Genomic DNA, 24188 nt, shown 5'->3' with positions numbered 1-24188 from the left:
TTTCTACAAATTAAATGTAAAGCCAATAGAGAGTTTCAAAAGCAGAAGTTTGCTATCTTCCTTTGAGGTGATGTGTATGTATGTAGATATATTTTCTTCATGAGAATTAAATTGCATATAAAAATATAAGCAAAGACATCAGATCTAACTAATATTTTGGACTGTGATAATCTTTCCATCTTTGATTAAAGTGTTGTTATTGTGTTCTGTATTAAGTTTCTAATTTTTAAAAATTGGGACTACATAAATACAATTTGTTATTTTCTCTTTAGCTATACTTGTAAGTTCTTGTTCTAAAAGTAAGCCCATTCCCCCTGCACCTCCCTCCTCAGTTAGTTTTGCTGGTAGGTGACAAATTACCTTTTTGTTCATGTGTGTTGGTACAATTTCCGCAAATTATTCTGTTACCTTGAACGGAAATATAATGCTGTGATCTAGAAATAGAGTAACGTCTGCATTATATTATATGTCCAGTTAAGCAATCTTACAAATGAGAGAGAAGCATCCAGGGATAAAACATTTACATGGCGTTATAATACAGAGAGAGAGAGAGAGATGTGGACACCCCCACCCAATTATAACATGTCTTCTTCTTTTTAAATTCTGGCAGGTGATCTTTAGAGAGTAACTGAGTATGGATCATTTGAACGAAGCAACTCAGGGGAAAGAACATTCAGAAATGTCTAACAATGTGAGCGATCCGAAGGGTCCACCAGCCAAGATTGCCCGCCTGGAACAGAACGGGAGCCCACTAGGAAGAGGAAGGCTTGGGAGCACAGGTGCAAAAATGCAGGGAGTGCCTTTAAAACACTCGGGCCATCTGATGAAAAGCAACCTTAGGAAAGGTAAATACTTTCTATCCAAATCCTGGAAGGCTGCAAGCCCTGTGTTCACCCAAGGCCACTTGGTGTCGGGGTGGAGAGGCAGAAGGCTTCTTTGTTAGGTTCTTTTCCTTGATTCTCTTTCTGATCTAGTTACATTTCTGGCTGTAGGTTCAGCCACGTTTGAAAGTGTAGGCTCCGTGCCTGAGCCAGAGCATCTTACTCCCCCATAGACTGGAGTCTTTGGATGTTGTGGACAATAAGAACTGAATTAAATGTCATTGTCTCAGTTACACAAGGCTTCCATTGAGAAGATGTTATTGTAGTAGAGCATACAGAGGTGGCTATTGCTGAAACTAACCCTGATTATGCAGAAGACATGTGGGACTTCCCTAGTGGTCCAGTGCCTGAGACTCACGCTCCCAGTGCAGGGGGCCCAGGTTCGATCCCTGGTCAGGGAGCTAGATCCCACATGCTGCAACTAAGGCCCGACACAGCTAAATAAATAAATAAATACTAAAAAAAGAAAAAAAAAGAATAAGACATTTCAATTGTTTGAGGACCAACCTAGCTTTTTCATAGGATTACTGGTTGTAAGGCAGTTTCACAGATAATGAAAGTCTTCTGCAATATGATGTAAAAGTTTTGTGATGGTTTTTTTTGGTGGTTTGTTTTCTTCAGAGCAAATTCATTATTTAGTAGCGAAAAACCTGATGATTCTAGTGTCTCCCTTTTGCTGTAATTGGGTATTTTTGATAAAAGAAGGGCAGATCTAGACAAGTTTATAAGGAGAGGGTATGTAACTGTGTGATTCCTTTCTACCAATTTTATATTCCATTGATGCAGTTGAATAACTTTGCGTTCAGCACTGTTGTTTCTATAAATCATTGCCTATCCTGGGCGTAATGTGTGGGCCTTAGAAGGTCTTTATTTGTCTCCGAATAACTGTGTATAGGATTCAGCTTTTCCTTACATTTGCTAAAGCAGAGGATAAAAATGCCATCTTGTAGCAACCAAGAATATTAAGTAGATAAAGTTAGCAGGCAGAGGAATTTCATTGTGTTTGATGCATAACATTTATCATACAATCATTTATTTTTTCCTTGGTTTGGCGAAAACAAAGAATATATTGATCCTGAAATGAACAGACACAGCAGTCCGTATTGTTAGATCTTTATCTATTAAAAATGGAAAAACAGCACTTCAGCAAATTCTTTGGCCTCTCCTCATGATTACCCTATTTATTGATTGTTTGCCAAGAATGTATGCATCTTAAGAAAGCCAGAGTAAGAGCATTAAAAATATAATTTATTACGGCTTTTTCAAACAGAATGCATTAATATTGTACTGCGAAGCACTGGGGCTCTATAAAAAAGACTTTCTGACGCCTGCAAACATGTAAGTTCCATAAATTCCTAAATAGGAGATTTCAGCTGTCTCTGGTATTATGTGATATTTGCACAGCAAACTTTAATGCCAGGACAGTTTTAGACAAGGATTCTACAGACTTCACTGCTCCTTATGGCAGACGTGCTGTTTACACAGGCTCATAAACCTTCAGCAAAAGCTCCTAAGACTGCCTTCAGGTTTAAATCATGGGGTATTTTTAGCAGTCAGCAGTGACCAGCGCACTCCCCTTTCCATGCTGGAAGGTTATGAAGTTGGTGGAGTTGGAAGCCTCATCCAGCACTTACACAAATAATCAGACAGTTCAGAGAAGTCCCCTGTTCAGCTTGACTCCCAGCATCCGGCGGACAATGTGACAGTTTGCTGGAAGGTTTAGCAGCTAGATTGGGAATTAAAGGCTACTGTTGTCGCTTTATCAGTAGCCACCTTAATGACCTTACAGGGCCCCTCTAAATAAAGTCCAAAACAACTCTCATATATTTCAACAATTCGAAAAACCTACAGTTAATTTCATAGGTCTCAGGAGAAGCAAAGCGCAGAAGAGGTCTGTATCATTCTATAAGAGGAGAAATCAATGTGTATGTTTTTGTTGTGTTAGTAACCCAATTCTTTGAAGACCTCAGGACAGGGGGAGGAGAAACCAAAGTACAGTAATTTCACTTCCTGCTCAAGTGCTTTTTTTTTTTTTTAAGCATTGCATTCATAGTGCCATTTTAAAAATGCAGTTTAATTGTAGAAGTTTCTCTGCTTACTTCAAGCAACAAAATTCCTACAGCCTTTTGGTGGTGGTGGTAGTATTTTTTTAAATCTTTTTCAAGTGCAGGGTTTCTGTTTGACATGTGCTAGGTAAAAAGGCGGGCCGGGATGAGAAAGCACACCTTAAGAAAAGGGGTTGGAGGTTTTTGTTTATTTGTTTAGAAGGTTTTGCCAAAGTACCTTCCAGCCAAGGAAGAAATCACCAGTTTGCACACTGCTGTTGTTGCTGTGGTCTCCCCCAGTCTCTTTCTGATCCCTGATGGGTTCTCTCTCTGGTATAAAACAGCCGAATGAGTGACATGAATATTGGCAAGCTCCGCAGCTTGTTTTTCCTCCCTAGCCTGTTGGGTCCCTTCAAATGAGTTTGCGAGCCTTTCTAAGTAAACCTAAAGGGATTTATTTGTCAGAGCTAGAATCTCTTGTGAACAGTTCACTGAAGCTGTGGGGTAGATGCACACGTAGAAAAATGTAGCTGCTTTTACTGCCGGCTTTGTTCAGCAGCAGCAAGCAAAGAGGGCGTTTTTAAAGGGCATCCCTAGTGTCAGGAGGAAATCCTGATTTTTATCTCTGCTTGGCAGGCACTCGACACCTTCAGAAGTTGGTTGGATTCTGTGAGTCCAAAGGGCAGAGCTTATAGAGGCATTCATGTGAGAGCACTAATTGGGGATCCTGGGTGCCCTGTTAAAGTAACCCTAGTCACCATTTATGCTAAAGATGATACCTCCTGGCAGCTTGCCACAGTACAGTTCAGATGCATCTGCTTTTAACCCTTTTCCGTTTATCACTGGAAGTCTGACAGTGCGCTGCATAAACACCTCGAGTACTACCACGTTCCGTGATTTCTGTTTCTAGAAGCCTCTTTGCTAACAGTGGTGTGGCCTGTGTTTATTAATCATCTGGCTACTGAGTTATTACGTGTGATTACAGTAAATAAAGAGAGAACACCTCAAGTCTGTGCAGATTCCTGTATCCTAAGATGCCCTGATGAGGCCAGTTTCCTTTCCTCTCATTTTTATCCCATTTGCTATAGCAAAGATTGTTCATTTTAAAGACATGGTTACTGTGATATCTTTTTAGTCGGGTAGATTAAATGAGTAGCCATCAGAGTAAAATCTTATTCATCTACAGTATGCACATATTGAAATCATGTATTTTGAACATCAGTTTGGTTAAGTTTTGTGTTTCTTCTATGGACTCGTTAAAGTCAAGGTCTTAAAAAAGGAGGAAAATGCTAATAATTTTATCATCAAATATAATTTGTTTGGATACAGACAATGAACATTTAATGTTAACAAAAGTGTGTAGCAAGCCCAAAGGTGGGTTCTTTTGAGGACAAGTGTAGCGAATTGCGTTTGCATACCGGGTACCACTCACAGCAGGTCAGACGAGACCCTGGCTCCCCTCTCATCAGCCTTATGATTTGATCAGAAAGGTAGTTCTGCATTAATTGATGTGGGGAAACGCACTGTTAAAATTAAAGCAGAGCCCAAGTTACCTCAGGTCCAAGTTCACATTCTGTTTCAATATTTCTCTTACAACTTAAAAAATAAAAATAAAGGCAGGTGTATGTGTGTGTGTGTGTGTGTGCACGCCTGGATCTCTGTGCCCTGTCTGCCTTGGAAACACAGCCGCCCCTTCTCTCACTGTGTTGAAGATTTATTTTCACGGCTTCGTTTTTCCTCCCCCCAGACTGTATTTCTGAAGATCGTTGGTTTGCGTCTCTTTTTCTCTGTGTCCTTGATAGGAACCATGCTACCGGTTTTCTGCGTGGTGGAACATTATGAAAATGCCATTGAGTATGATTGCAAGGAGGAACATGCAGAATTTGTGTTGGTGAGGAAGGATATGCTTTTCAACCAGCTGATTGAAATGGCCTTGCTGTCTCTGGGTTATTCGCATAGCTCTGCTGCCCAGGCCAAAGGTAAATAATGCAGACGTGGGGTTGGAAAAATTGCTTGGCATCCTTTGTTTACCTTGCAGAGAAAGCAACTGAATATTTTCATTCAAAGAACTGTAGCCTGTGTGTTACATGGGTTCCTTCTAGACTGTGGCTTTAAAAAAAATTGGCTTAATTCAGTTTGGTTTAGTTAACACACATTTTGCTCATGTGGAATGTCGAGGTAGATTTTTTTTTTTAAATTACTTCAGCTGAATCATTAGTATGCTTATTGACCTTAATAATCTGCTCCACTGAGGACCCACAAGGAAGTGAGGAACGTATTTGAGCAGATGGACTGTTGAGAGTCAATTTGCATTTATGACTGAATATCTAGTTCTGTTTCTTTTATTCTGTTTCTGATGGTTTTATGGGCTGTAAAGTATTTTTCAGTGCTGATTCCCATTGCAGTAGAGAATCTTATCTAAATCGTAAAGCCATTTAGAACTGGTTCAGCTATGTCTTATTAGAACTTCCTGCAAGTTAGGAAAATGTGGCCTCTGCCTAGGTTTTATTGATGGGGTTTTATTTCCAAAATAATAAACAACCCCACCGTCATTTACATAATTTCACAATTTGGAAAGCTAAGCTGTGAATATTTTCATTGACCTGCCTTTTTAGAGGGAAGGGAATCATTCAAACAAATAACAATATTGCTTGTGGTGGGGGCAATTAAAAAAGAAAAAGAACAAACCTTCTACTAGGTATGTTATCTGAAGGGTAAAATAGTTAGTGACATATTCTCTTTATCTGGAATAGGGCTAATCCAGGTTGGAAAGTGGAATCCAGTCCCACTGTCTTATGTGACTGATGCCCCTGATGCTACGGTAGCAGATATGCTTCAAGACGTGTATCATGTGGTCACACTGAAAATTCAGTTACACAGGTGAGTCAGGACAGCAACTCTAGGGCAGAACATTCTACTTACCTGATCATCTGAAATAAAGCATCTCTGGTCACCCTTCAGTTGTGATTTACTCTGTGTTTCAGAAAGGTTAACCCAAATTGATTTTGTTACCTTACCCCTTCTGCTTTATTTTCCTAACTTCAATCTATCATTAAAAAGCAACCTTCCCCCCAGATGCATCGATCTGTGCAGGTTATCAGACGACGAGACTTTGTATGTGCAGTGGATTAAATGATGCATTACAAGAAGGCATTTTACATAAAGTTTACTTAAGAGAAAAATATTTTTGCATATCATGAACAGTGCCATCTGTGTACATTTTGTGAAAGAATGCCTTATTCGCTATTGCCGAGCTCTTCTTCATTTATGTATATATATATTTTTTTACCATTTTAACTTGTATGAACAGAGTCCTGAATGGAAAGTGTTCCCACGTTCCCGTTTTTCACCATGGCTCGTGAGAAAGCAGCACACCTTAAATTGTCTTCCCAAGCACATCAGAGCAGGAAGGTAGAAGTAACGTGAAAAAATAGCCACCACAGGCAGCTGATGTATAATTCATGCATCGATACAGCAGATGTGTTGTATAAAGTAATTAACTAATCGGAACAATCAGGAGACCGAGAGCAATCTCCAGATGCATCTGTTTGATGCGCAAAATGAAATCTGTCTGTCTTAAAGGAACGTTCTGCAGCAGGATGCGATCTGGTCATAATCCCCTTTCTGATCTGTGTCTCCAATAGTTGCCCCAAACTAGAAGACCTGCCTCCGGAACAGTGGTCCCACACCACCGTCAGGAACGCGCTGAAGGACTTACTGAAGGATATGAATCAGAGTTCCTTGGCCAAGGAGTGCCCCCTCTCACAGGTACTTGGCATTGCCTGTCCTAAATGATAAGACATTGTGGGCAGTCCTAGTTGGAGGTGTAATAGGGTTCCATAGTCTAAGGCAACTGGCATCGGAAGCAAGAATCTCCCCAAAAGGCAAAGTGACTTGACCGCTGGTGATTTTCAAAAATATGCCCTATTCGTCCTGAACAGAGCCTTTACACTTTTTCTCCCTTGGGGAAAAGAGCGGAGGAAAAACAGCTCAGCAGAACTCTACACTAGCTCGATTGTAGATTCCTCCTCTTGAGTGCTCTGAGCTTGGAAGCTACATTGTCCTGAGAGCCTTTATTTAAGGGAATAAAGGTGGTATAACTTCCAGGCACCCCTAGGTGAGTGGGAAGGGCACTGGAAGTGTTAATGTTCAAAACTGTACCATGCTACCTCAATAAAACGAGTATAGTATAGTTTTTGGATACTTTGTTCATTACCAAAAAAAAAAAAAAAAGAAGAAGAAATAGCATTAGTAAAAAAAAATTTTTTTAAGTAAGAACAGAGATCTCTTCCCTGTAACTAAAGGTTAAATAGTTATTATTCATCAGGATTTTGTCACCAGTTTTATGGCATTGGTTTACCGCCCTCCCCCCACCGCCCCAGCTTTTTTTTTTTTTTTTAGTGGGATCATATGTTTTCCTCTGAGACGCCTGTCATACCATCAGGGATTTTTGAAATGAGACAAAGATTTATTATTATTGTACTCGAGTTTTTAGAGTGAATTTTGGTAGAGGGGCAATTAAAACTCTACTGAGAGATTGCCTCTGTTTCTAAATGTAAAGCCAAACATCACTTTTGATGATGCAGAGCTGATTTCAAATAAAAAAGAAAGGATGCTGTGAACCCGCTCTTCATGGGTTGCTCGTGTGGTCACGACGTAACTGTGTCGTAATGCCATCTCTCAGTGCCCACACCAGTGAAGGTCACGCCACCATAGAGTATAGCTGAAGTGCTGGTCTGACTAGATTTTTACTAAATTTTTAACGTTTTTTCTTACAATACAAGTTTAAAATGTAAGTGTGAATGTTAGTCTGTCAGTCATTTGGACTTGAACTGTATGAGTGCTGTAAACATTTCTGCAACTGAGATATTCTCAAAATGTGTTTCTAATGTGATGGCCGTGAAGATACATGGGTACCTTAGGAAGGAAGGTTGTGGCCTTTTGTGCTGCTGTTTCATGGAACCTCCATGCACTGCAGGTTTGCTGCGTTACAGTCAACAGCTTTACTTTGTTATTTGTTAGCAATTATAGGGATGAAGCAAATGAATTAAGTTTCAATTAATGATGGCTTTTTATATTCTTTTAAGGTAAGCTATGGCCACAGGTAAAATATTCTCTGGTGTTAAGTGTCCGTTTCTTGAAAATCAGAGCAAAGTCTTTTTGTCATTTTAGCTGATCTTCTCTTTCTCTCTCTCTCACCCTTGGAGTAGGCAGGATGTGAATTTATAACCATTGAATAAAAGTAATTTAAATTAATTAAACACAGTTAAATCAATAGGATGATATAATGAAGCAGGTGACTCTTACCTCTGGGGCTTTGGATTTTGCAGACAACTCCAGATAGTTTGTCACTTGGTTTCAGCATTTGAAAATTTGAAATGTCCTAGAATTAAAGGCTGGTTTGTTTGTTTGTTTGTTTGTTTAACTCAGCGTTAAAATACGTATAAATACCCAGTATAGGAATCTCATGTATCTTGATGTTACTAAGTGTCCCATTGATTTGGGAAGGCAGAGATTTAAGCCATTTACTGTGAGCCGGAGAAGAGGATGCTAGTATAAGTATTTATTGAAACAGGCAGTGAGAACTAATTGTTAAATGACATCAACATTCAACCAATAAACTCTACCTCACTATAGCTTATAAATACAATTGTGAGTTTACTTAATGTTATCATGGGAAATGAATTGAATACAAACTATTATAATGTTAAACAGAATTGACAAAATGAAATTCAGGACTTGGTTTTGGAGTCAGACATGGGTGAATTTCCATAGAGAGGCCTCGAGAGGAACATGTGGGCCTGGGTAGCTGGGGACCCTGCTGTCATCCTTAAGTGGTGAAACTAGGCTGTAACTTCAACATCAGTTGTAATTACAATCTTCCTTTCTTTTAAAAAAAAAAGTATACATCGTTCAGCAGTGGCAGCAAACATTTGAAATTAATTTAGTATTTAATATTATGAAAAAGTGCAACTTGTTCTCTAAATGAGGGGGTTATTTTATATTCTGCTGCATCATCTTCTATTTCTCTAGAATGAATTCGTGAATCTGATACTCAATTCGGAATGTTTTAATTATGGACTATTTTCCATTTGCTTCTTTATTTTCTCTTCTGTCAGAAGTTATTAGTTAGAGGAAATGCAGACACTCTAAGGCCTCAGCCCCAAATATATGATGAGCTTGGTAAAACTGCTCTTTTTTTCCTCCCTGGTGAGATTTGGTGATGAAGATGCTGTGGTGAAAAATGCCTAGCAAATAAATACGGCCTCAGTCTTGTACAAAATGGGACCTAACACCAAGAAATGCTACAGCTTAAGATTTTTTCCCCTCCCGTGGAGTTTTGATTCATTCACGTGAGAACTTTTAGCATACAATTCAGCATGCCCATTTTGCTGTACATTAAGGGTTTTGTTTTGTTTAATATGGTAAAATAGCCCAGTCTTGAATATAGCCATTGGGTCCCTTAATGATATGCTGAGCAGAATGTCCACCCTGTGGGCAAGGAGATTCCCTTTACTGAGGAGTGGCCAGGAGGAAAGGGGAGGGGCAGCCCCAGGAATTTGCCTGTGGTGTCTGGCAGGCCACGCCTCCAGTGCTCCCAGGAGGATTGTCCCCTACTTGCAAAGAGCAAGTCCAGTTTGCACTTCGAATCTTAGAACTAGAAGATGTTATCTTTCCCAGAGATTAAAGTCAAAATGCTGGTTAGTGACTGACCCCAAAGTCCTTTCCCAAGGATGTGTTTTAACGTGTTGATTTTAAAATGAAGACTTAGGTTTTCCTGCAGTAATGTTTTCTTGGATAATCTGCAAGGTTTTCTCTAGCCGCAGAAATTCCATTAAGTGTGGGTGGGGTTTGATTTATAACTCAGACCTTTATTTCTGTGACTGATTTCCTATCATAAATCTGCCCAAATAGATTGACATCCATTTATTGTTTTTTCTACCACGTGTTTATTTTTGTAAACTGTTCTAAGGCATAAGAAACCCTTAGCTCATTATGGATCTGAGGTTGGGCGCTGTGTTGTTACTCTTGCTTTTTTCAGTGGATGTGGTTAGGTAAGGTGGGTGTTGTATTCTGACCTGCAAGTAAGGAAGGGAGAATAAAGTCTGACGTGCAGATAAGAAAGCTTATGGTCATGGGAACTTGGAGGGTGTGGATTTGGAAGGCAAATTGGGATTTGAAAAAGTAAATATTTTGATGTACAATAAAAAACATTTCATTTTGATTTAAGTTTCCCCTGAAGTTTTAGAAATTGAACTTGAACATTAGATAAATATATATACATTCAGTACAAGGATAGATTCATTTTGTTAAAAGTATCATAAGTAAAAGGTCAGTTATTACTTCTGCCAGACTAGCGTCTTCCTTCTAAAAATGTTTAGGTCACATATTCCTAAGGGATTTTAATCTGATATATGTGCATTTTTACCACCCTTCCCCACCACACACACATTCACATTTGTGTACACAAACACACTCACGCTCACACATCACCACTTTCATATTTTTAAGGTGCCGGTTCTTTCTGTTTCATTTCTCACCTGGGAAAAGGAGTTCCAAGCCCGAGTCCTCATAAAGTGAGAACTGTCATTTTTATTTTCAAGTAGCAAAAGATATATAAAATGAATTTAAATTTGAACATTCCAGTTACAAGTAACGTGGAGAAAAATGATATTTTGGTTTTCCTTTTTCTGACAGCATCTAAGGATGTAGAATGTGTCAGACTTTTCATTAGGTATTGGCAAAACAGGCGAAAAAAGCAGCCACCTTGCCCTGCTGAAGCTTGGCGTTTAACCATGCCCATTCTCTGAAACTTGACAATCATTTCCATAGACATTAATAAACCCCTGTGTTCAGCTGGTTTTCGGTCTGTATTATACAAAGCACCAATTTAAAAAATCCCTATCTGTTAGGCTGTAGATATATATATATTTTTAACTGTACTTTATATTATTTTTTTCATAATTTTTGGACCAAAATGACGTTTCTAAAAAAATTCCAATAAACATTAATAATCACATTTTCTCCAGAGAATATCCAACATCAGTATTCAAATATTGTATTTCACATGAGAGTCTAACCTATGAAATTTATTCACATATTCACATATTTATTCATTCAAAAATATGTATTGACAGTCTTCTGTGTGACAGGCATTCTATTTCCTATGGAGTAATAAGGGTGACACATCTTAGTAGTTGAAATAATAGTAAGTTTCATTTAGTACTTTTACAGTATCAAGAGTGTGTCTATCACCCTGTGTGGTATATGGTTTTATATCCCCATTTTCAGTTGAGGAACCCGAGCCATGGAATGTTTAATCAAGTCCCATGATTACGGAGCAGGTGAAGCAGAGGGGCGAGAATTCATACCCAGACCCTGTGAGCTTAATCAAGTATTCTCGGATGGATGGATGGAAGGAAAGATAGATAGATAGATAGATAGAGACAGAGGCCTTTTTAAAAAACCTTTCTCCAACTAATTTGATGTTTTATAAAATACATTTCTCTGAAATACTGATAACTACGTACAGTTTTCCAACTGTATTTATTCTTACTGCTGAAATTTTTCTTTAACGTATGTTTTGTTTTTGTATCTTTGATTTTGTCATTCTTACATTGACTCGCTTTAAAAATACCGTCATGCCCCTAATTTAGAGTATTCGAGTGTGATTGAGACCACGGGGACTGATTCCTGGGATAATCTGGTATTTGGTAGGTTCCAAAAAGTTTGACTGTAAGAACTCTGTTGGCAGTCACTTCTCCCCGTCCTTACATCCTGTCTGGATCAGTAGGTATAATTGCGCTAATAGCCCTTTGTTTTGACCCCCAAGACAATGTTAGATATTTACATGGGAAACAGTGGGCAATTTCTGTAGTCTATGTGAAAATATAGACCTTAGTCATTCACTGGCTCAATGTGATGACCAAGGGTATAACTGGCAGCTCTATTTAAAGTTTCCTGTTTGAGATGTGCTTGTAGGATTTTGTACCTGCCCCTTCCTAGCATAATACTGTAAATGTTGTAAATCTTGTCATTAAATATCATATATTTTGAGGAAAAGCTCCACGTAGGAGCTTTTCTTTCCTCTTTTAAATGATAAAACTTTTCCCAGTTTTTACCGTACTGTCCAAGGTTATGAATATCTGCTTTGCCAGGCATGGAAGTACTTGATACTAATTGGATTTTATTACCACTTTCAGCGATTGTATTAATGGCGAGATCCATAAAGGAAATGGTAAACCAGTCTTATGGGCAGTTGTGTGAATTGCTAAACTTACATCAGATTACTTTTTCTGTCTCCCTTTTTTGAACCAGTTATTACTTCACTCTAGTACCTCTTTAAAATTAGACAGTGAGATATTGTTCTGTGTTAATAATGTAATACGTAGCATCTACAATAGACGTGTCCTCCAAATTACAAATTTGCTTTTTTGTGTCTCATCTATCAGGCTCATTTTTAGCCGGTTTATATACATAAGGGTTTTACTGTAGCTTGACATTAGTTCCCTGTAACCTTTCAAAAAAGCCAAACTTAATAAAGCATCTAACTTCAAATGGATTGATCTCAGATATTTTATGGCCACTATCTTTTCACAAGAATAAAACATAAAAGAGTTTAAGCCATGCCAATTTAGAGGGTGCTTTGACAATGTGTAAGCACTTCATTTTCACTTAATAGATTTTTACCTATGCTTTGTTTTAGATCTGAACAGGTTTCCTCTGACCTCAAAATCACTAATGCAAGGAAAATTACCATATCATGAGTGCATTTCCCCTATTTTTTTCTGATTTGCAGAATAATAAATACTTCCAAGGCTTAGGAGTAGACATGGCCTGAGAGAAAGCCTATTAAATGCTAGTTTGTAATTTTTTTAAAAAGTTAACCAAATCATGCTAATCAGTCAGATTTTTTTACTCAAACAGCTAGTTTTAAAGTGCTTTTGGAGTGTCTTTTGTCGGAATGACTACGTAAATTTCAAGTTGGGCTTTATCTGGATTTGCTTTTTAAACCTGTTTTATTTCATGGCAGATTTTGGTCCCAAACAAGCTCATAAACAAACAAACAGAAAACCCTAAATTCAGAATAATCAAAACAGATACTACACGCACCAGATTTTTTCCTCTTTCTTTGGAAACTGCTGGATTGTAAGGTGCTCTGAGTATTAAAAAACATAACAGAGCCTTTAACATAACAGGAGAGAGCGTCAGCCAGGCTCCGCAGTTCATTGCCAATTGAAATAAGGAACGCTCTTGCTGTTGGGACTTTTAAATCTAGACTTAAAAGTTATTTGTTCTGCTTAGCATTTTTAAAACGGTTCTATTAGGAATTGTATGTGCTTTAGTTTTAATTTTAACTCATAATGATTGTAAAGCACCCTGGGATCCTTGCATGAAGGGCGCTACAGAAATGTAAGATTGTAGTGGGTTCTAATATGCAGTATTATTATGGGGTGCTGGAGTTCCATTATGGACAATTCAGGAGGCTACAGAATTCCGCATTGTAGAGAAGGTGGCTGACTTGAGAATCTTTTTCTTTTCTCTCATTCTTACTCTAAAACTTCATCCTCTTTAGTCATCATCTTTTTCTTTCTCCTTTTCAAAAGACTATTCTCTTGTATGGCAATATTTCCCCATGAAAATGCTAATCTAATTTAGTTTACTCAAAGAGGTTAAAGAGGCAAATGATGTTGAAAGTTAAGAACGATTAAAGCTTTAATTGTTAGCACCGTTTGAGATCACATTCTTATCTAGATGACAAGACAGGGTATTTCCTCATTAGGTACCACCCGACTGTGCCAGGCTTGTCCCATTTTACTATCAATCCAGCGTTTATTCCTATGCAACTGAAAAACGTGGAGCAAACCAAAACGAGTATTAACTTTATGAAACGTCACGATAAATATTTCCCCAAATGTGTTGAATCTCCTCGATTATGTTAACATAGGTCAGAGCTCGATCTCATTTTCTTTTTATTTCTTAACGGAACTATCCTTGGAAGTGATATATTTCATCAGCAACTCTTTGCCATCACATAATTAGTAAGCTAATAGCATTCGTTCCATGGGAGTCAAGAATGTGAGCTCTGTCGTTACCGCTCTGTAAATTCAGGCGAGTGACTTTCCATGCCTCATTTTTTAAATCTATAAAGTAGCAAGCTAATAGTACCAACTTTTCAGGATTGTTAGGAGAATTACATGAGTTAATACTTGTAAAGCATTTAGAACAGCCCTCAGTTCTAAAGTACAGTATAACGTTACTTGTTTTTCTACAGCGTGGGGATTGAGAGTTTGAAATGGCACTTGTGGGTCTAAGAAACTTTGTTGCTAACATAGAAGATTTTGATACAAGTGTCACTTTTATGGAAACAACCAAGAACTTTTCATTTGTGAAAAAATTAAAGGGCCGTTTTATAACTAACTCATTCTAACCTTTAAGGAATGCTTTTAGTGCCATCCTTAGAATCAGTATAAAGGTCTGATGCATCTTAAAATGCAAGTGGGAGAAGACTCAAGCATGATGCTTTAAATAAGCACATTTGAAAGTTAAGCAGATGTGGTATCTTAGACTGGACAGTGTCAAAGATGCCTGGTGTGGACTGTCCTCTGGATGTGAGTTTTCCCAGTGTTCCTTCCTTTAACTACCCTCCACCCCCTACTCCCTACATCCAAAGCTCTGTCCCTCCTTTATGCCCCCCCAATAGCACTTTCCACTTTGTTTTGTAATTATCTGTGGACTAACTCCGTTCTCTGAGAACACTGTAATTGATGGTCACAAAGGGACTAAGTTTTATTCATCATTACATTCAGAGATCTGACACATAGTAGGATCTCAGGCATATTTGTCAAACCTAAACAGCCTCATAGAATTTTCATCATGTTTATTTCATGAGCCTATAAACTATGTCAGTAGTTTTGTTAGTGGTATTTTATATGTAGTCTTATCTGTAATATCCTACTTTACAAAATATTTTTCCTATTACACTTAATTCTGAATTTTTAATTTACCTTACCAAGAGCAAATTACTTCTACATTTTCCTCTAAGAAAACCTACTGATATTCCAAGCTGTCCCATATTTTTGCTTATATTGTTAATGTTCTTGAGTATATGTACAAAACTTCTATGTTTGTAAGCAGAACAATAGTCTTGGGAGGTACAAGGGACCCAGAGATCTAAAAACTGCTATAAAAGACCTAATTACACGTCACTGTTAAGCACACTCTTTAACAACATATTTCCGTGCACATTTAAAATTTTTCTTTTATAATCAACTATGTATTTCAGCTTGGCTAATAGGTTTCATTTTGTCTCAATTGCATTATATTTGAGATCCATGCTTTTTTACTATTAGTCTATTTATTTATGTTTGTCTATTTCTCATTTTTTAAGAAAAATATAAAGCGGGGGGAATGCCAATAGCAGAATCAAATGATTTATAGACCAAGATGCTGACACTGCCAAGCTGGAAATGCCAGCAGTTAGTACCACCCCGTGTTAGCTCACAATGTCCCTCCCTCAGCTGAGGTTCCAGAGGCCCCATTTGGCATTGGAGACTCCGTTTGGGGCTATAAACATATAATGAGTAAAAGTCAGCGGTGTGAAGGTCCAGAATCACCTGAATTTAGAGAGAGCTGCAAGTGGAGATAAGTGTTGAGCCATTCCAGAACAGGCCTCAGGGGCTTGGTTTGTCCACCCTTCTGCAGGAGCACCAGCTCAGCCTGGCTCTCATGCCCCCGGTGATGGACTGAGCTCCTTACTTCATGACGGACAGCCCGTCCAGCACATTTTTTTACCATTTCACCATAACTCCCAAAGAGGTGATTACCAGTATATGGCATTTTCCTAAACTGTAAAGCATTTTCATAATACTGATAGAGGTGAGCTAGGTTAATTTGATTTTTCTCTATGACCTCATCTAGAGGTGACATTGGTTTATATTTATTTAGTAGACGTGGGAAATCTCGGCTAACAGCTAACAACTAATAAAACACAGAAATCAAGGACATGGTTTAGCCCTCAGTCTCCTGTGAAATCTTGAATCAGATCTGGGTGTGATCTGCTGCCCACGCAGTGGGCTCCCAAGGGTCTGTGCAGACCCAGAATTTCCAAGCCTCTTTGGGGGAGTATGTATGTGGGGAGAGCTTCCATGGTTTCATGAGACTCCCAAAGAAAGTCTTTGGCCCCATAAAGCTAAAAAGCAGTCCTACTTTTCTCCCCAGTTTTTAAGCAGTGTGGCTTAAAAATCTAATAACGTTCATACAAGGAAGGAAGGCATATAAAATCTGTGAAGAGTTACAGAGTCTAATTCTAGTATTTACTTTTGGAAAAATGGATTGTTCAGACTACTTTAGTTCTTTTTTTCACTCTGTGGCTTGAAGTTTCTCAAAATGCTTTATTTAGGACCTCTGGAATTTAATACAAATTTGGTGTCTTTTTCTGCTATTTCTAAGTACAGATATGAGAAATCTTAATCTCCATAGAGAATGGGAGATTTAACCACACAAGGGCCATCAGAGAAAGAAGAAGCAAGCATTCCCAGTTCTCAAGATTTAGAATCTTAGGAAATGATTTTTGCTATAAAATCAAATAAAACTCATTAGATTTATCTAATGAAAAACTTGTGAAAATTCTATTTGGAGTAGTGTAATGTTTAATTTAATGATAGTATATTTTTAATAATCATATTATAAGCAAGATACTGAGGGACTCCAACCTTCCTAAAAAATAAAACTGTAGTTGGGGATGTCTGCACAGTGAGTGGATGATGGGTATAACAATCGCATCTTCTTTAGTCACTAAAGGAGACCCTGTAGGACCTGTGTCTGGGAATGCCTACAGATCTCATAGAATCTTCAAGCTGTTAGAAGGGACCTTGCAGATTATCTAGTTCCTTGCAGATTATCTAGTTCATTTCCCTTCATATTGCAGATGAGCAAACCTAAGCCTCTATGTGCAGTTAGTTTGAAATATTACATGCCCTTAGTAACAACAGTATGCTTTTTAGCAAATATTTTCTAATTTAAGCTCTTTACCAACGTATTCAATTCTTTTGAATAAGAAGGTTTCAGTAGCGTTAAGAACGATCTAGACGGATACTTATACAAAAAGATAGAATAGAGAATCTGGTCAAAAGATATTATCTGGGCCTTATGTAAAATTACTTTAATTATGCGGAAAAGCCATACGAACTGTGAGCCAGCATTTCCTTTAAACATGATGAATTGGCTATTTAAACCATTACATAAAATTCCTGTGCTTCGAAACGGTCACATTTTCATCTTTAGGAAATGTAGTAAGAGAATTAAAACAGAATTGCCCAGGTTCTCTTTGTGCTTCCTTTTGTATTCCTTTGGAGCTTTGTACCGAGTTTCTATTTTTAGCACGATACAAGGGTGACTCTGTGTGACGATGCCATTTTCAGGCACCGGGATTGATCAAGATGGCAAGAGCCATAACTATGACAACTGGAGTTTAAGTAAAATTTACAAGTGATTAGTCTCTTCTCAACAAATCGAGATGCCGAGTATGCCCCAGTTGTATCTCCCAAGAGAATAGCTTAGAAAGCAATAAAGGACCCAGAGGGAAAGATTTGGGGAACATAAGCTAACATCACAAACAGAATATGACACTTAGAAATCCTGCCATTTGCTTCACATAAATTGAAACCCGATTCCCGTCCTCCCCTCCCCACCCCTCCCTCAATACCAGATGGGGACTACCTGTGAATTTTCAACAAATTCGTTCCATGTCACCATCTCCTATGATGCCTTGTTTGTAGTGTTTGATATCCTTTGGGATGAAAAGAAAACCCCATTTACTGAGAATCCCTATTAAAACAGTGTTTGAATGTGGAGTTGATTCCATTTGATCTGAAGTTAAAATTTGACCTTTAAGTTTCCCACGCGCATCTAAAAACCTGCTGTGAAAATTCAGGCCATAGGCAGGCCGGACCTAGAGAAAGGGGAGGGCCAGCCGAGTGTGTGAAGTTACACTTGTCAAAAAATAAAAATGTGAAAGAATAGAGAGCCAGCAGTTTGACAGATTGTTCAGTAAATGCTCATTTTATTGAAAATTATAAAAAGGTGCTTAATGTCTCTGTGCCATTAATACAATACATAAAAAGGTTACTGTCAAGATTAGTGTTCCAACCCTGAAAATTAACTGCGGGGCTTTATAAAGCATCACTGTGTGTCGCCTGAGAAGTTAAAGGTTTCTGTATATACATTCTGCACGCACGGACATTTATTTCAGAAAACAATTATTTTAGACTTTATGCCAAAGACATTAGCAGTGATGTGCTTTCATTTAAGACGTGGATGTACCAGATATATATTACAGACAAGGTAGAACCATGAAAAATCGCCTTACAGAATTAAACCTGTGCAAGATGATTTCCCTTGTGTCTCTGGAGTATTCCGATTCAAAACATACATTCCTTCCTACAGAACAAGATATTCAGATTCCTTAGTTGAAATTAATTAGCATTCAGAAACCAGATAGCATGTTTTTGGGTATTCATGAGATCTCTGTTTGAAAAAAAAATGTTTTTAACTTGTAGAAATGTGTTGCAACACACAGATGGGAAGAAAAAGGAAAAAAAAATCTCTTTAGCAAGCACTGTGTGTAAAAGGAATATTACATTTTGCACACTCCTGATTGCTCTGTGTAAACAGTTTTTGACATCTGTCTTTATAGTTTTCGAGGAGAGGAAGACTTTGTTAAAAGAATCATTTTTATACAGCAGTCCCCATTTCAGTCTTGCTTTACCTGTATTATGAAAGCAGATGGTCTGCATGTCTTTTGAATATTTATAACTATCAAAAACAATCTCTTGCTATTCACCCTTAGGCTTATGAGATGTCAGGACTGTTCTGGTTGAAAAAAAATCATCTTGGGTGTTTACAGAAAGAGGATTACATTAAGCTGAAATGACTATACATTTTCCAGTTTAATATTTGTCCATCAGCTGTTTAATCGTATTTAGATAATTGTGTAAATAAGATGTTGTAGCTTTTGCCCTCTCTGCTGATGGAGCCTGAAAGCTTTAAACTTGGGTGAACCACCATTTTGTAGAGGCTCTGGCACCTCTTCCCACCTCAGTCAGACCATCCACAAGTCTTTAGTAAGTTTTGATCATGATATCATAGCCCTGTTTAAAAAAAAAAAAAAATTGTGCATGGAGAGCCTGTATGGAGATCACATGAACGCTAGGGACCTGCTGGCTTCCGGTACAGGCTGTGTAGTTTATTAGAGTGAACTGTAATATGCAAATAGGGTCCAGCGCTCCAATTACCCTTTAAAGATGGCATGGCTTTCTCTTTCTTCTCCATGAGCACGCAGCGCTTTGAGGGTATTTTGGAAAACTTTTGGTATAGTCGGGGTTAACTGGTTTTTTGACTGGAAGCTGAGCAATCAGAGATAACAGATTTTGCTGTGGTTGGTTGATTTGGCAGAAAAGCATGAACAGTTTTGGTTTAAATGATTGAATAACCTGATTAGCATTGTTTGGGGGTGGGTTTTTTTGTTGATGTTAAAGGCACAGCAAAGCAATTTTAAGGGTAATCAGATCACTGCCTTTTCCCCAGTTGATGAACCTTTTTTTCAGAAGGCCTCACCTCTCCCCCCAACCTCTTCCTTGGCTCCTAAGATGACCAAGGAGAAAAATAAAAAAAACTCTCTTCCTTCGGTTTTCTAAATGTGTTATAAATACATACTTAACAGTGTACGTCCTATTCTAGCGGGGGGTTGACAGGATAGAATATGTTGAAAAAATTATGTAACCTCCACCAAATTCCTTATGGGTTTGGGGGTTGTTTTTTGTTTTTCAAACGCGGAGACCTGCAGTATTTGAGAGCAAAGGTTCAGAATGTTCTAACCATATCAAAGTCAGGCTGTAGAAAAATTCCACCCTTACCTTTTCACAATTAGAAAGGTTATAAATAATGTATTTGGCTGAAAAGGAAGCTCAGCCTGTGGCAGATGGTATCATTCTAGAGAACCAGGGTTTCTGTGAAGATGGCATTCTTTCAGATCGGAACTCGAGCAGACTCTCAGAAAGAGCCGGAGCTCCTCATAGGGCGCAGACATGTGCTTTATGGATCTTAGAAAAGCTTACAACTTGGCTCCTAGGACGAGAATATTGTGTCACACTGGGGTTAGGAGACCCACAGCCAATTTCTGCCGACTTCCAAACTGTATTTCCTGACGCTGGAAGCTGGGGCCTCTTCCTTGGTTTGTGTTCCTGGGTAGCATTTGAACTTGGGATTTAAACCGAAGGAGTTTTATCAGCCTGGTTATTTTAGTCCCTGAACGTGGATGCTTTCCCCAGACTGGCCACCAAATAAGAAGACTTGCCAGGCAAGTCGTGCCCTTTTCCCGGTGCTTTGGAAAAGCTCGTATAAATAGACACCCGGAGATCTGGGAGAACACGAGCACCGAGCTCCGTGACTTCCAAGACATCTGTGAGGAAGTAACTTCAAAAACCTGGAAGGGAGCTCTTGCAAATTCAAGAACAAAGGTTTCTCAAACTCTTTGAGTTCAAGCTTGACAGCTAAAACTGATGGATCAAAAAGATTCCCTGTGACAATTAATCTAACCTTACCTTTGACCTTTAAGAAAACGAAGAGAGAGGAGGACTTTCTGGTAGCCTGCAGTAATGACTTATTTCAGTGGCCTTTTATCGATCACCAAATAGGTGCCCAGCCCTGTGATAGGTCCAGGCTGTATGGAGATAAGCCCCAAGGCTCACCCACCTAGTAGGAAATAAACAGCGTGACGGGTGCCATAGAGGTTCTATGTACAGGATGTTTGGGCTGTCAGGAAGAGCCTTGCAGGAGTCCGCACTGAAATTGTATCCTAGGTGAGCAGCTGTTAGCTAGAGATGGAAGAGAGCGTGGATCAAATAAGTCAGAGGAGTGGTGTGTATCTTCCTGTTGTCAGCTACCACCTGGTACCTACTGGCCAGCTTTGGAAGATACCACCAAATTGGAATATTGAAACAAATGGAAATGCTCTTTTTCATTGATGTTTTCCCTTGTTATCCCTTGACCCGACTTGTCACTGAATCATTTAATTTGTATCCTCTTTGTTCTTTCATGAGAAAATTTCTTTGACTTAAAATACATCATTTGAAAATTGTATCTAAGACTCATATGTTATTTAAAGCATAGTCTTTCGACTGATCTGAAATGTGATCACATAATAAAAGCCAATGAAGAGGGAGGCGGAGGGTTGTCATAGTAATTAACTTCTCTTAAGTCCATACTCCGTATGTTCCAGGCTCTGTGCTAATTGTATCACATTCATTGTTTTATTTATTGTCAGTCCAAGTGGAGATAGTATGTCTCTTCAAGTCATTATTTTTCTAGTGACTTGGTCAGTTCTAGGCACATAGCAGGAGTTCCATAGATAGTTGCTGGATGAATGAAAAAAAAAATGTCCATATGAACAGGTTCTCAGAACAGCCCCAAGAGGTGACTGCTGCTGACATTCCCGTTTAGTACTGGGAATTGTCGTAGTGGTCAATAAATCTGACCGAGGTCACACTACCAGTGTGTGATACATCTTGGACTTGAATGCAGGTTTAGCTCATTCTGCTTCATCAAATGAACATTCAGTGTGTATTTAATACATGCCAGGCATTTGGGCTGGAAAGTAATACAGAGCCCCAGACCTGCATGGACTCATAGCTTAGTGAGTAATCTTTTTAGTTAGTTATCTTTTTAAACTACATAGTATCTCCTTTTGGTTGACAGAAGAATCCCAAGTTCTTTCTCAGAAACATGGATCTTCATTTACCTACCCCCTATCCATCCTCAGCCCATAGGAAAGTATTATCAATCTTGACTTTCTCTTCTTTGTATTATCAAAACAAGAGGTGTTTCTTTATGATTTTCCAAATTTAAGATAACAGGACTGAATGTGATCTTTCAAATACCATGTGCCCCCCCCCCAAGATTCTGAAATCTCTCTTCCCTGCCTTTAAAACTCATAGACCTAGTTAGATGCCATACCTAAGCCTTCAATGGGGATTTTACCACAGGGAAAACAAATGTCTCATGCGGTGGCTGTCTGAGCAGTTTAGTTGGACATATCACTGCATATTGTTCCAGTAAAAATAGAGGTGACCTCAAGTTACCTGAATTATGGACTATTTCCTGGCCCCCTAAAAGCACAGAAAGATAGAGAATCTAGAAGGTTGCTTTGGCATGCATCATAACCTGTGGATTAGCCTTTTGACTTATGTCTCACTTAGGCTAATATTTACGTTATTCAGAGTTTCCCTAAGCCCGCACCACTTGACAGAGTAGAAAGCAACCAGAAAGTCACTTAAGGACAGAGCCTACCAATTTAGGGTTAAACGAGGGCAGGGGGAAGCTTTGATGAACACGCACATATGGATATTATTTTCCACATATGGGTAATAATGAACTACATAGCACTGTTACATATGGGCTCTAGTTTTATAAAAATATTTCAGATGTTTTTTTTTTCTTTTTCCCACACATTGTATATTTTTCTTCTTCCCCCACCCCCATATATTTTCCACTCTTGCTCTACTGAATCACATTAAATTGAAATGATCTGTTTACATGTCTCTTCCTAATAGACGGTAAACTTCTTGTAGGCAGAGGCTGTATCTTATCTGCCCTTGTATCCCTAGTACCAGCCAGGGACGTAGTAGGTGTGCAGCAAAGAGCAAATCTCATAGATGGAACCATTGGCAAAGTCAGGTAGCCTGGACATTTGTCAAAAACCTCAGCAAAATTTTGATATTTCAGACTTTTCTGAAAACTAAGACATAAGCTGCATCTAAAATTTACATGTACTATTATGTTAACATTTAAGAATCTGCCAGCATGTCTAAGTTGAAGAGTAATAATTTTTAAAAAATTGGACCAAAGTAGAAGAACATGGGCTCTCACCCATTTGCAGAATCACAGTGATCCATCAGCCATCTCAGTAGTTTTCTTAGTGTCTGACTTTATTGATCCATCATTAATAGAGTAAGTGTGATTGAAGCTGACGGATTGTTAACTGGATCAGGTAATCTTCTGGGTCTGGTTTTGGCAACATTGCTAAGTATCTTTTTGTACCTTGGACTGAGGGACTCTCTTAGTCTGGATTAATGGCAGAGTATCATGAGCACATTAAGAATGTCTTTTTAGAGAAATGTAAAAATGACTATCCAGTAGAAAGTGTCAAAAAAAAAAAGATATCATAGTGCCTCTTAGGAAAGATAGCCATGTTTTACATCAATAATGGAACTCCAGCTTATCCTTCATTGGAAGTTCTTCAAAGATCCCCAAGGTTTACACATTACGGGAATGTGTGCACATTACAAAATTAACACTGATGACGGATGCCAGGAGAATCAATGATAATCAAAAAAGCTCTACATTAGAAGTAGCTTAAAGAAGATAACGATGTAAAAATACTTTTGTCCCCAAACTGGATTTTCTGGTTGTTCCCCGCCTTCTGTAAACCGTTTCACCATAGACCACCTGAAGTCTGAAATGTAAGTTCTCATGTTTCTACACATAGGAGTGGAGGACAGATTGGCTCTGCAAAGTCTAACTATTCCTACGACTCAATTGGAAATTAATTTAGCCACTACTAGAGAATATGAGTGTTGTGGCTGGAAATAACCATGATCAAATCACTGAAATGACCAGAACCAAAATTTCCTGGGAAGAAAATACTTTTCTTTGTTGAAAATGGGTTTTTAAAAAAAAGACAAAACTAGTAATACATCAAAATCATTGTCTTTCTTCATTTTTCTATGTTAAGCTGTTGACTCCATTTTCCAAGCTTTTGTTATTAGAAGCAGGATGAAGACAAGTGACAAAATAGGGCGTTTTCTTTTTTGTAGTATCCTTGAGAGATGAGTCACCATGAAATGCATATTTTTTAAAATGATATGGTTAGTTTGAAATTCAAAACCCAAGCTTTACTATATATGAAGCTAGCAATAAGATAGCAGCATATTTGTTTCTTCTGTTAGAGGATCTTTGTGAATAGTTTTTCTTTTCTTAAATGTGGTCAGTCAGCCTTGCAACAGTGTTAATTTACCTCCAAGTGAAACCCAAATACTATGAGTGGAAAGTGCAAGGGGTGTTTCCCAAACTTTAGTGGGCACGCAAATCCCCGGGGATCTGATTAACATGCAGGTGCTGCTTGACCAGGTCTGGGGTAGGGCCCAATATTCTGCATTTCTAATAAGCTTCCAGATGATGCTGATATTATGGTCCCTGGGCCATC

General features: G+C 38.4%; 1 protein-coding gene across 2 annotated transcripts in view; it reads left to right on the top strand.

Annotated features, from left to right (window-relative positions):
* The window catches only part of SATB1 (SATB homeobox 1), a 98449-nt gene that overhangs the window by 23606 nt on the left and 50655 nt on the right, over positions 1–24188 (top strand). For both annotated transcript variants that reach the window (XM_081234417.1, XM_081234416.1), the window contains exons 2-5: positions 611–845; positions 4729–4905; positions 5680–5806; positions 6571–6694. In XM_081234417.1, coding sequence (XP_081090543.1) covers positions 635–845; positions 4729–4905; positions 5680–5806; positions 6571–6694 — 639 coding nt within the window. In that variant the 5' untranslated portion in view covers positions 611–634. The remainder of the gene's footprint in view (positions 1–610; positions 846–4728; positions 4906–5679; positions 5807–6570; positions 6695–24188) is intronic.

This window comes from Mesoplodon bidens, assembly GCF_964165515.1.
Source record: "Mesoplodon bidens genome assembly, chromosome: 5".
Lineage (NCBI taxonomy): Eukaryota > Metazoa > Chordata > Mammalia > Artiodactyla > Ziphiidae > Mesoplodon > Mesoplodon bidens.
Note: the sequence above shows the minus strand (reverse complement) of the source record. Positions and strands in the feature narration are given on the sequence as shown.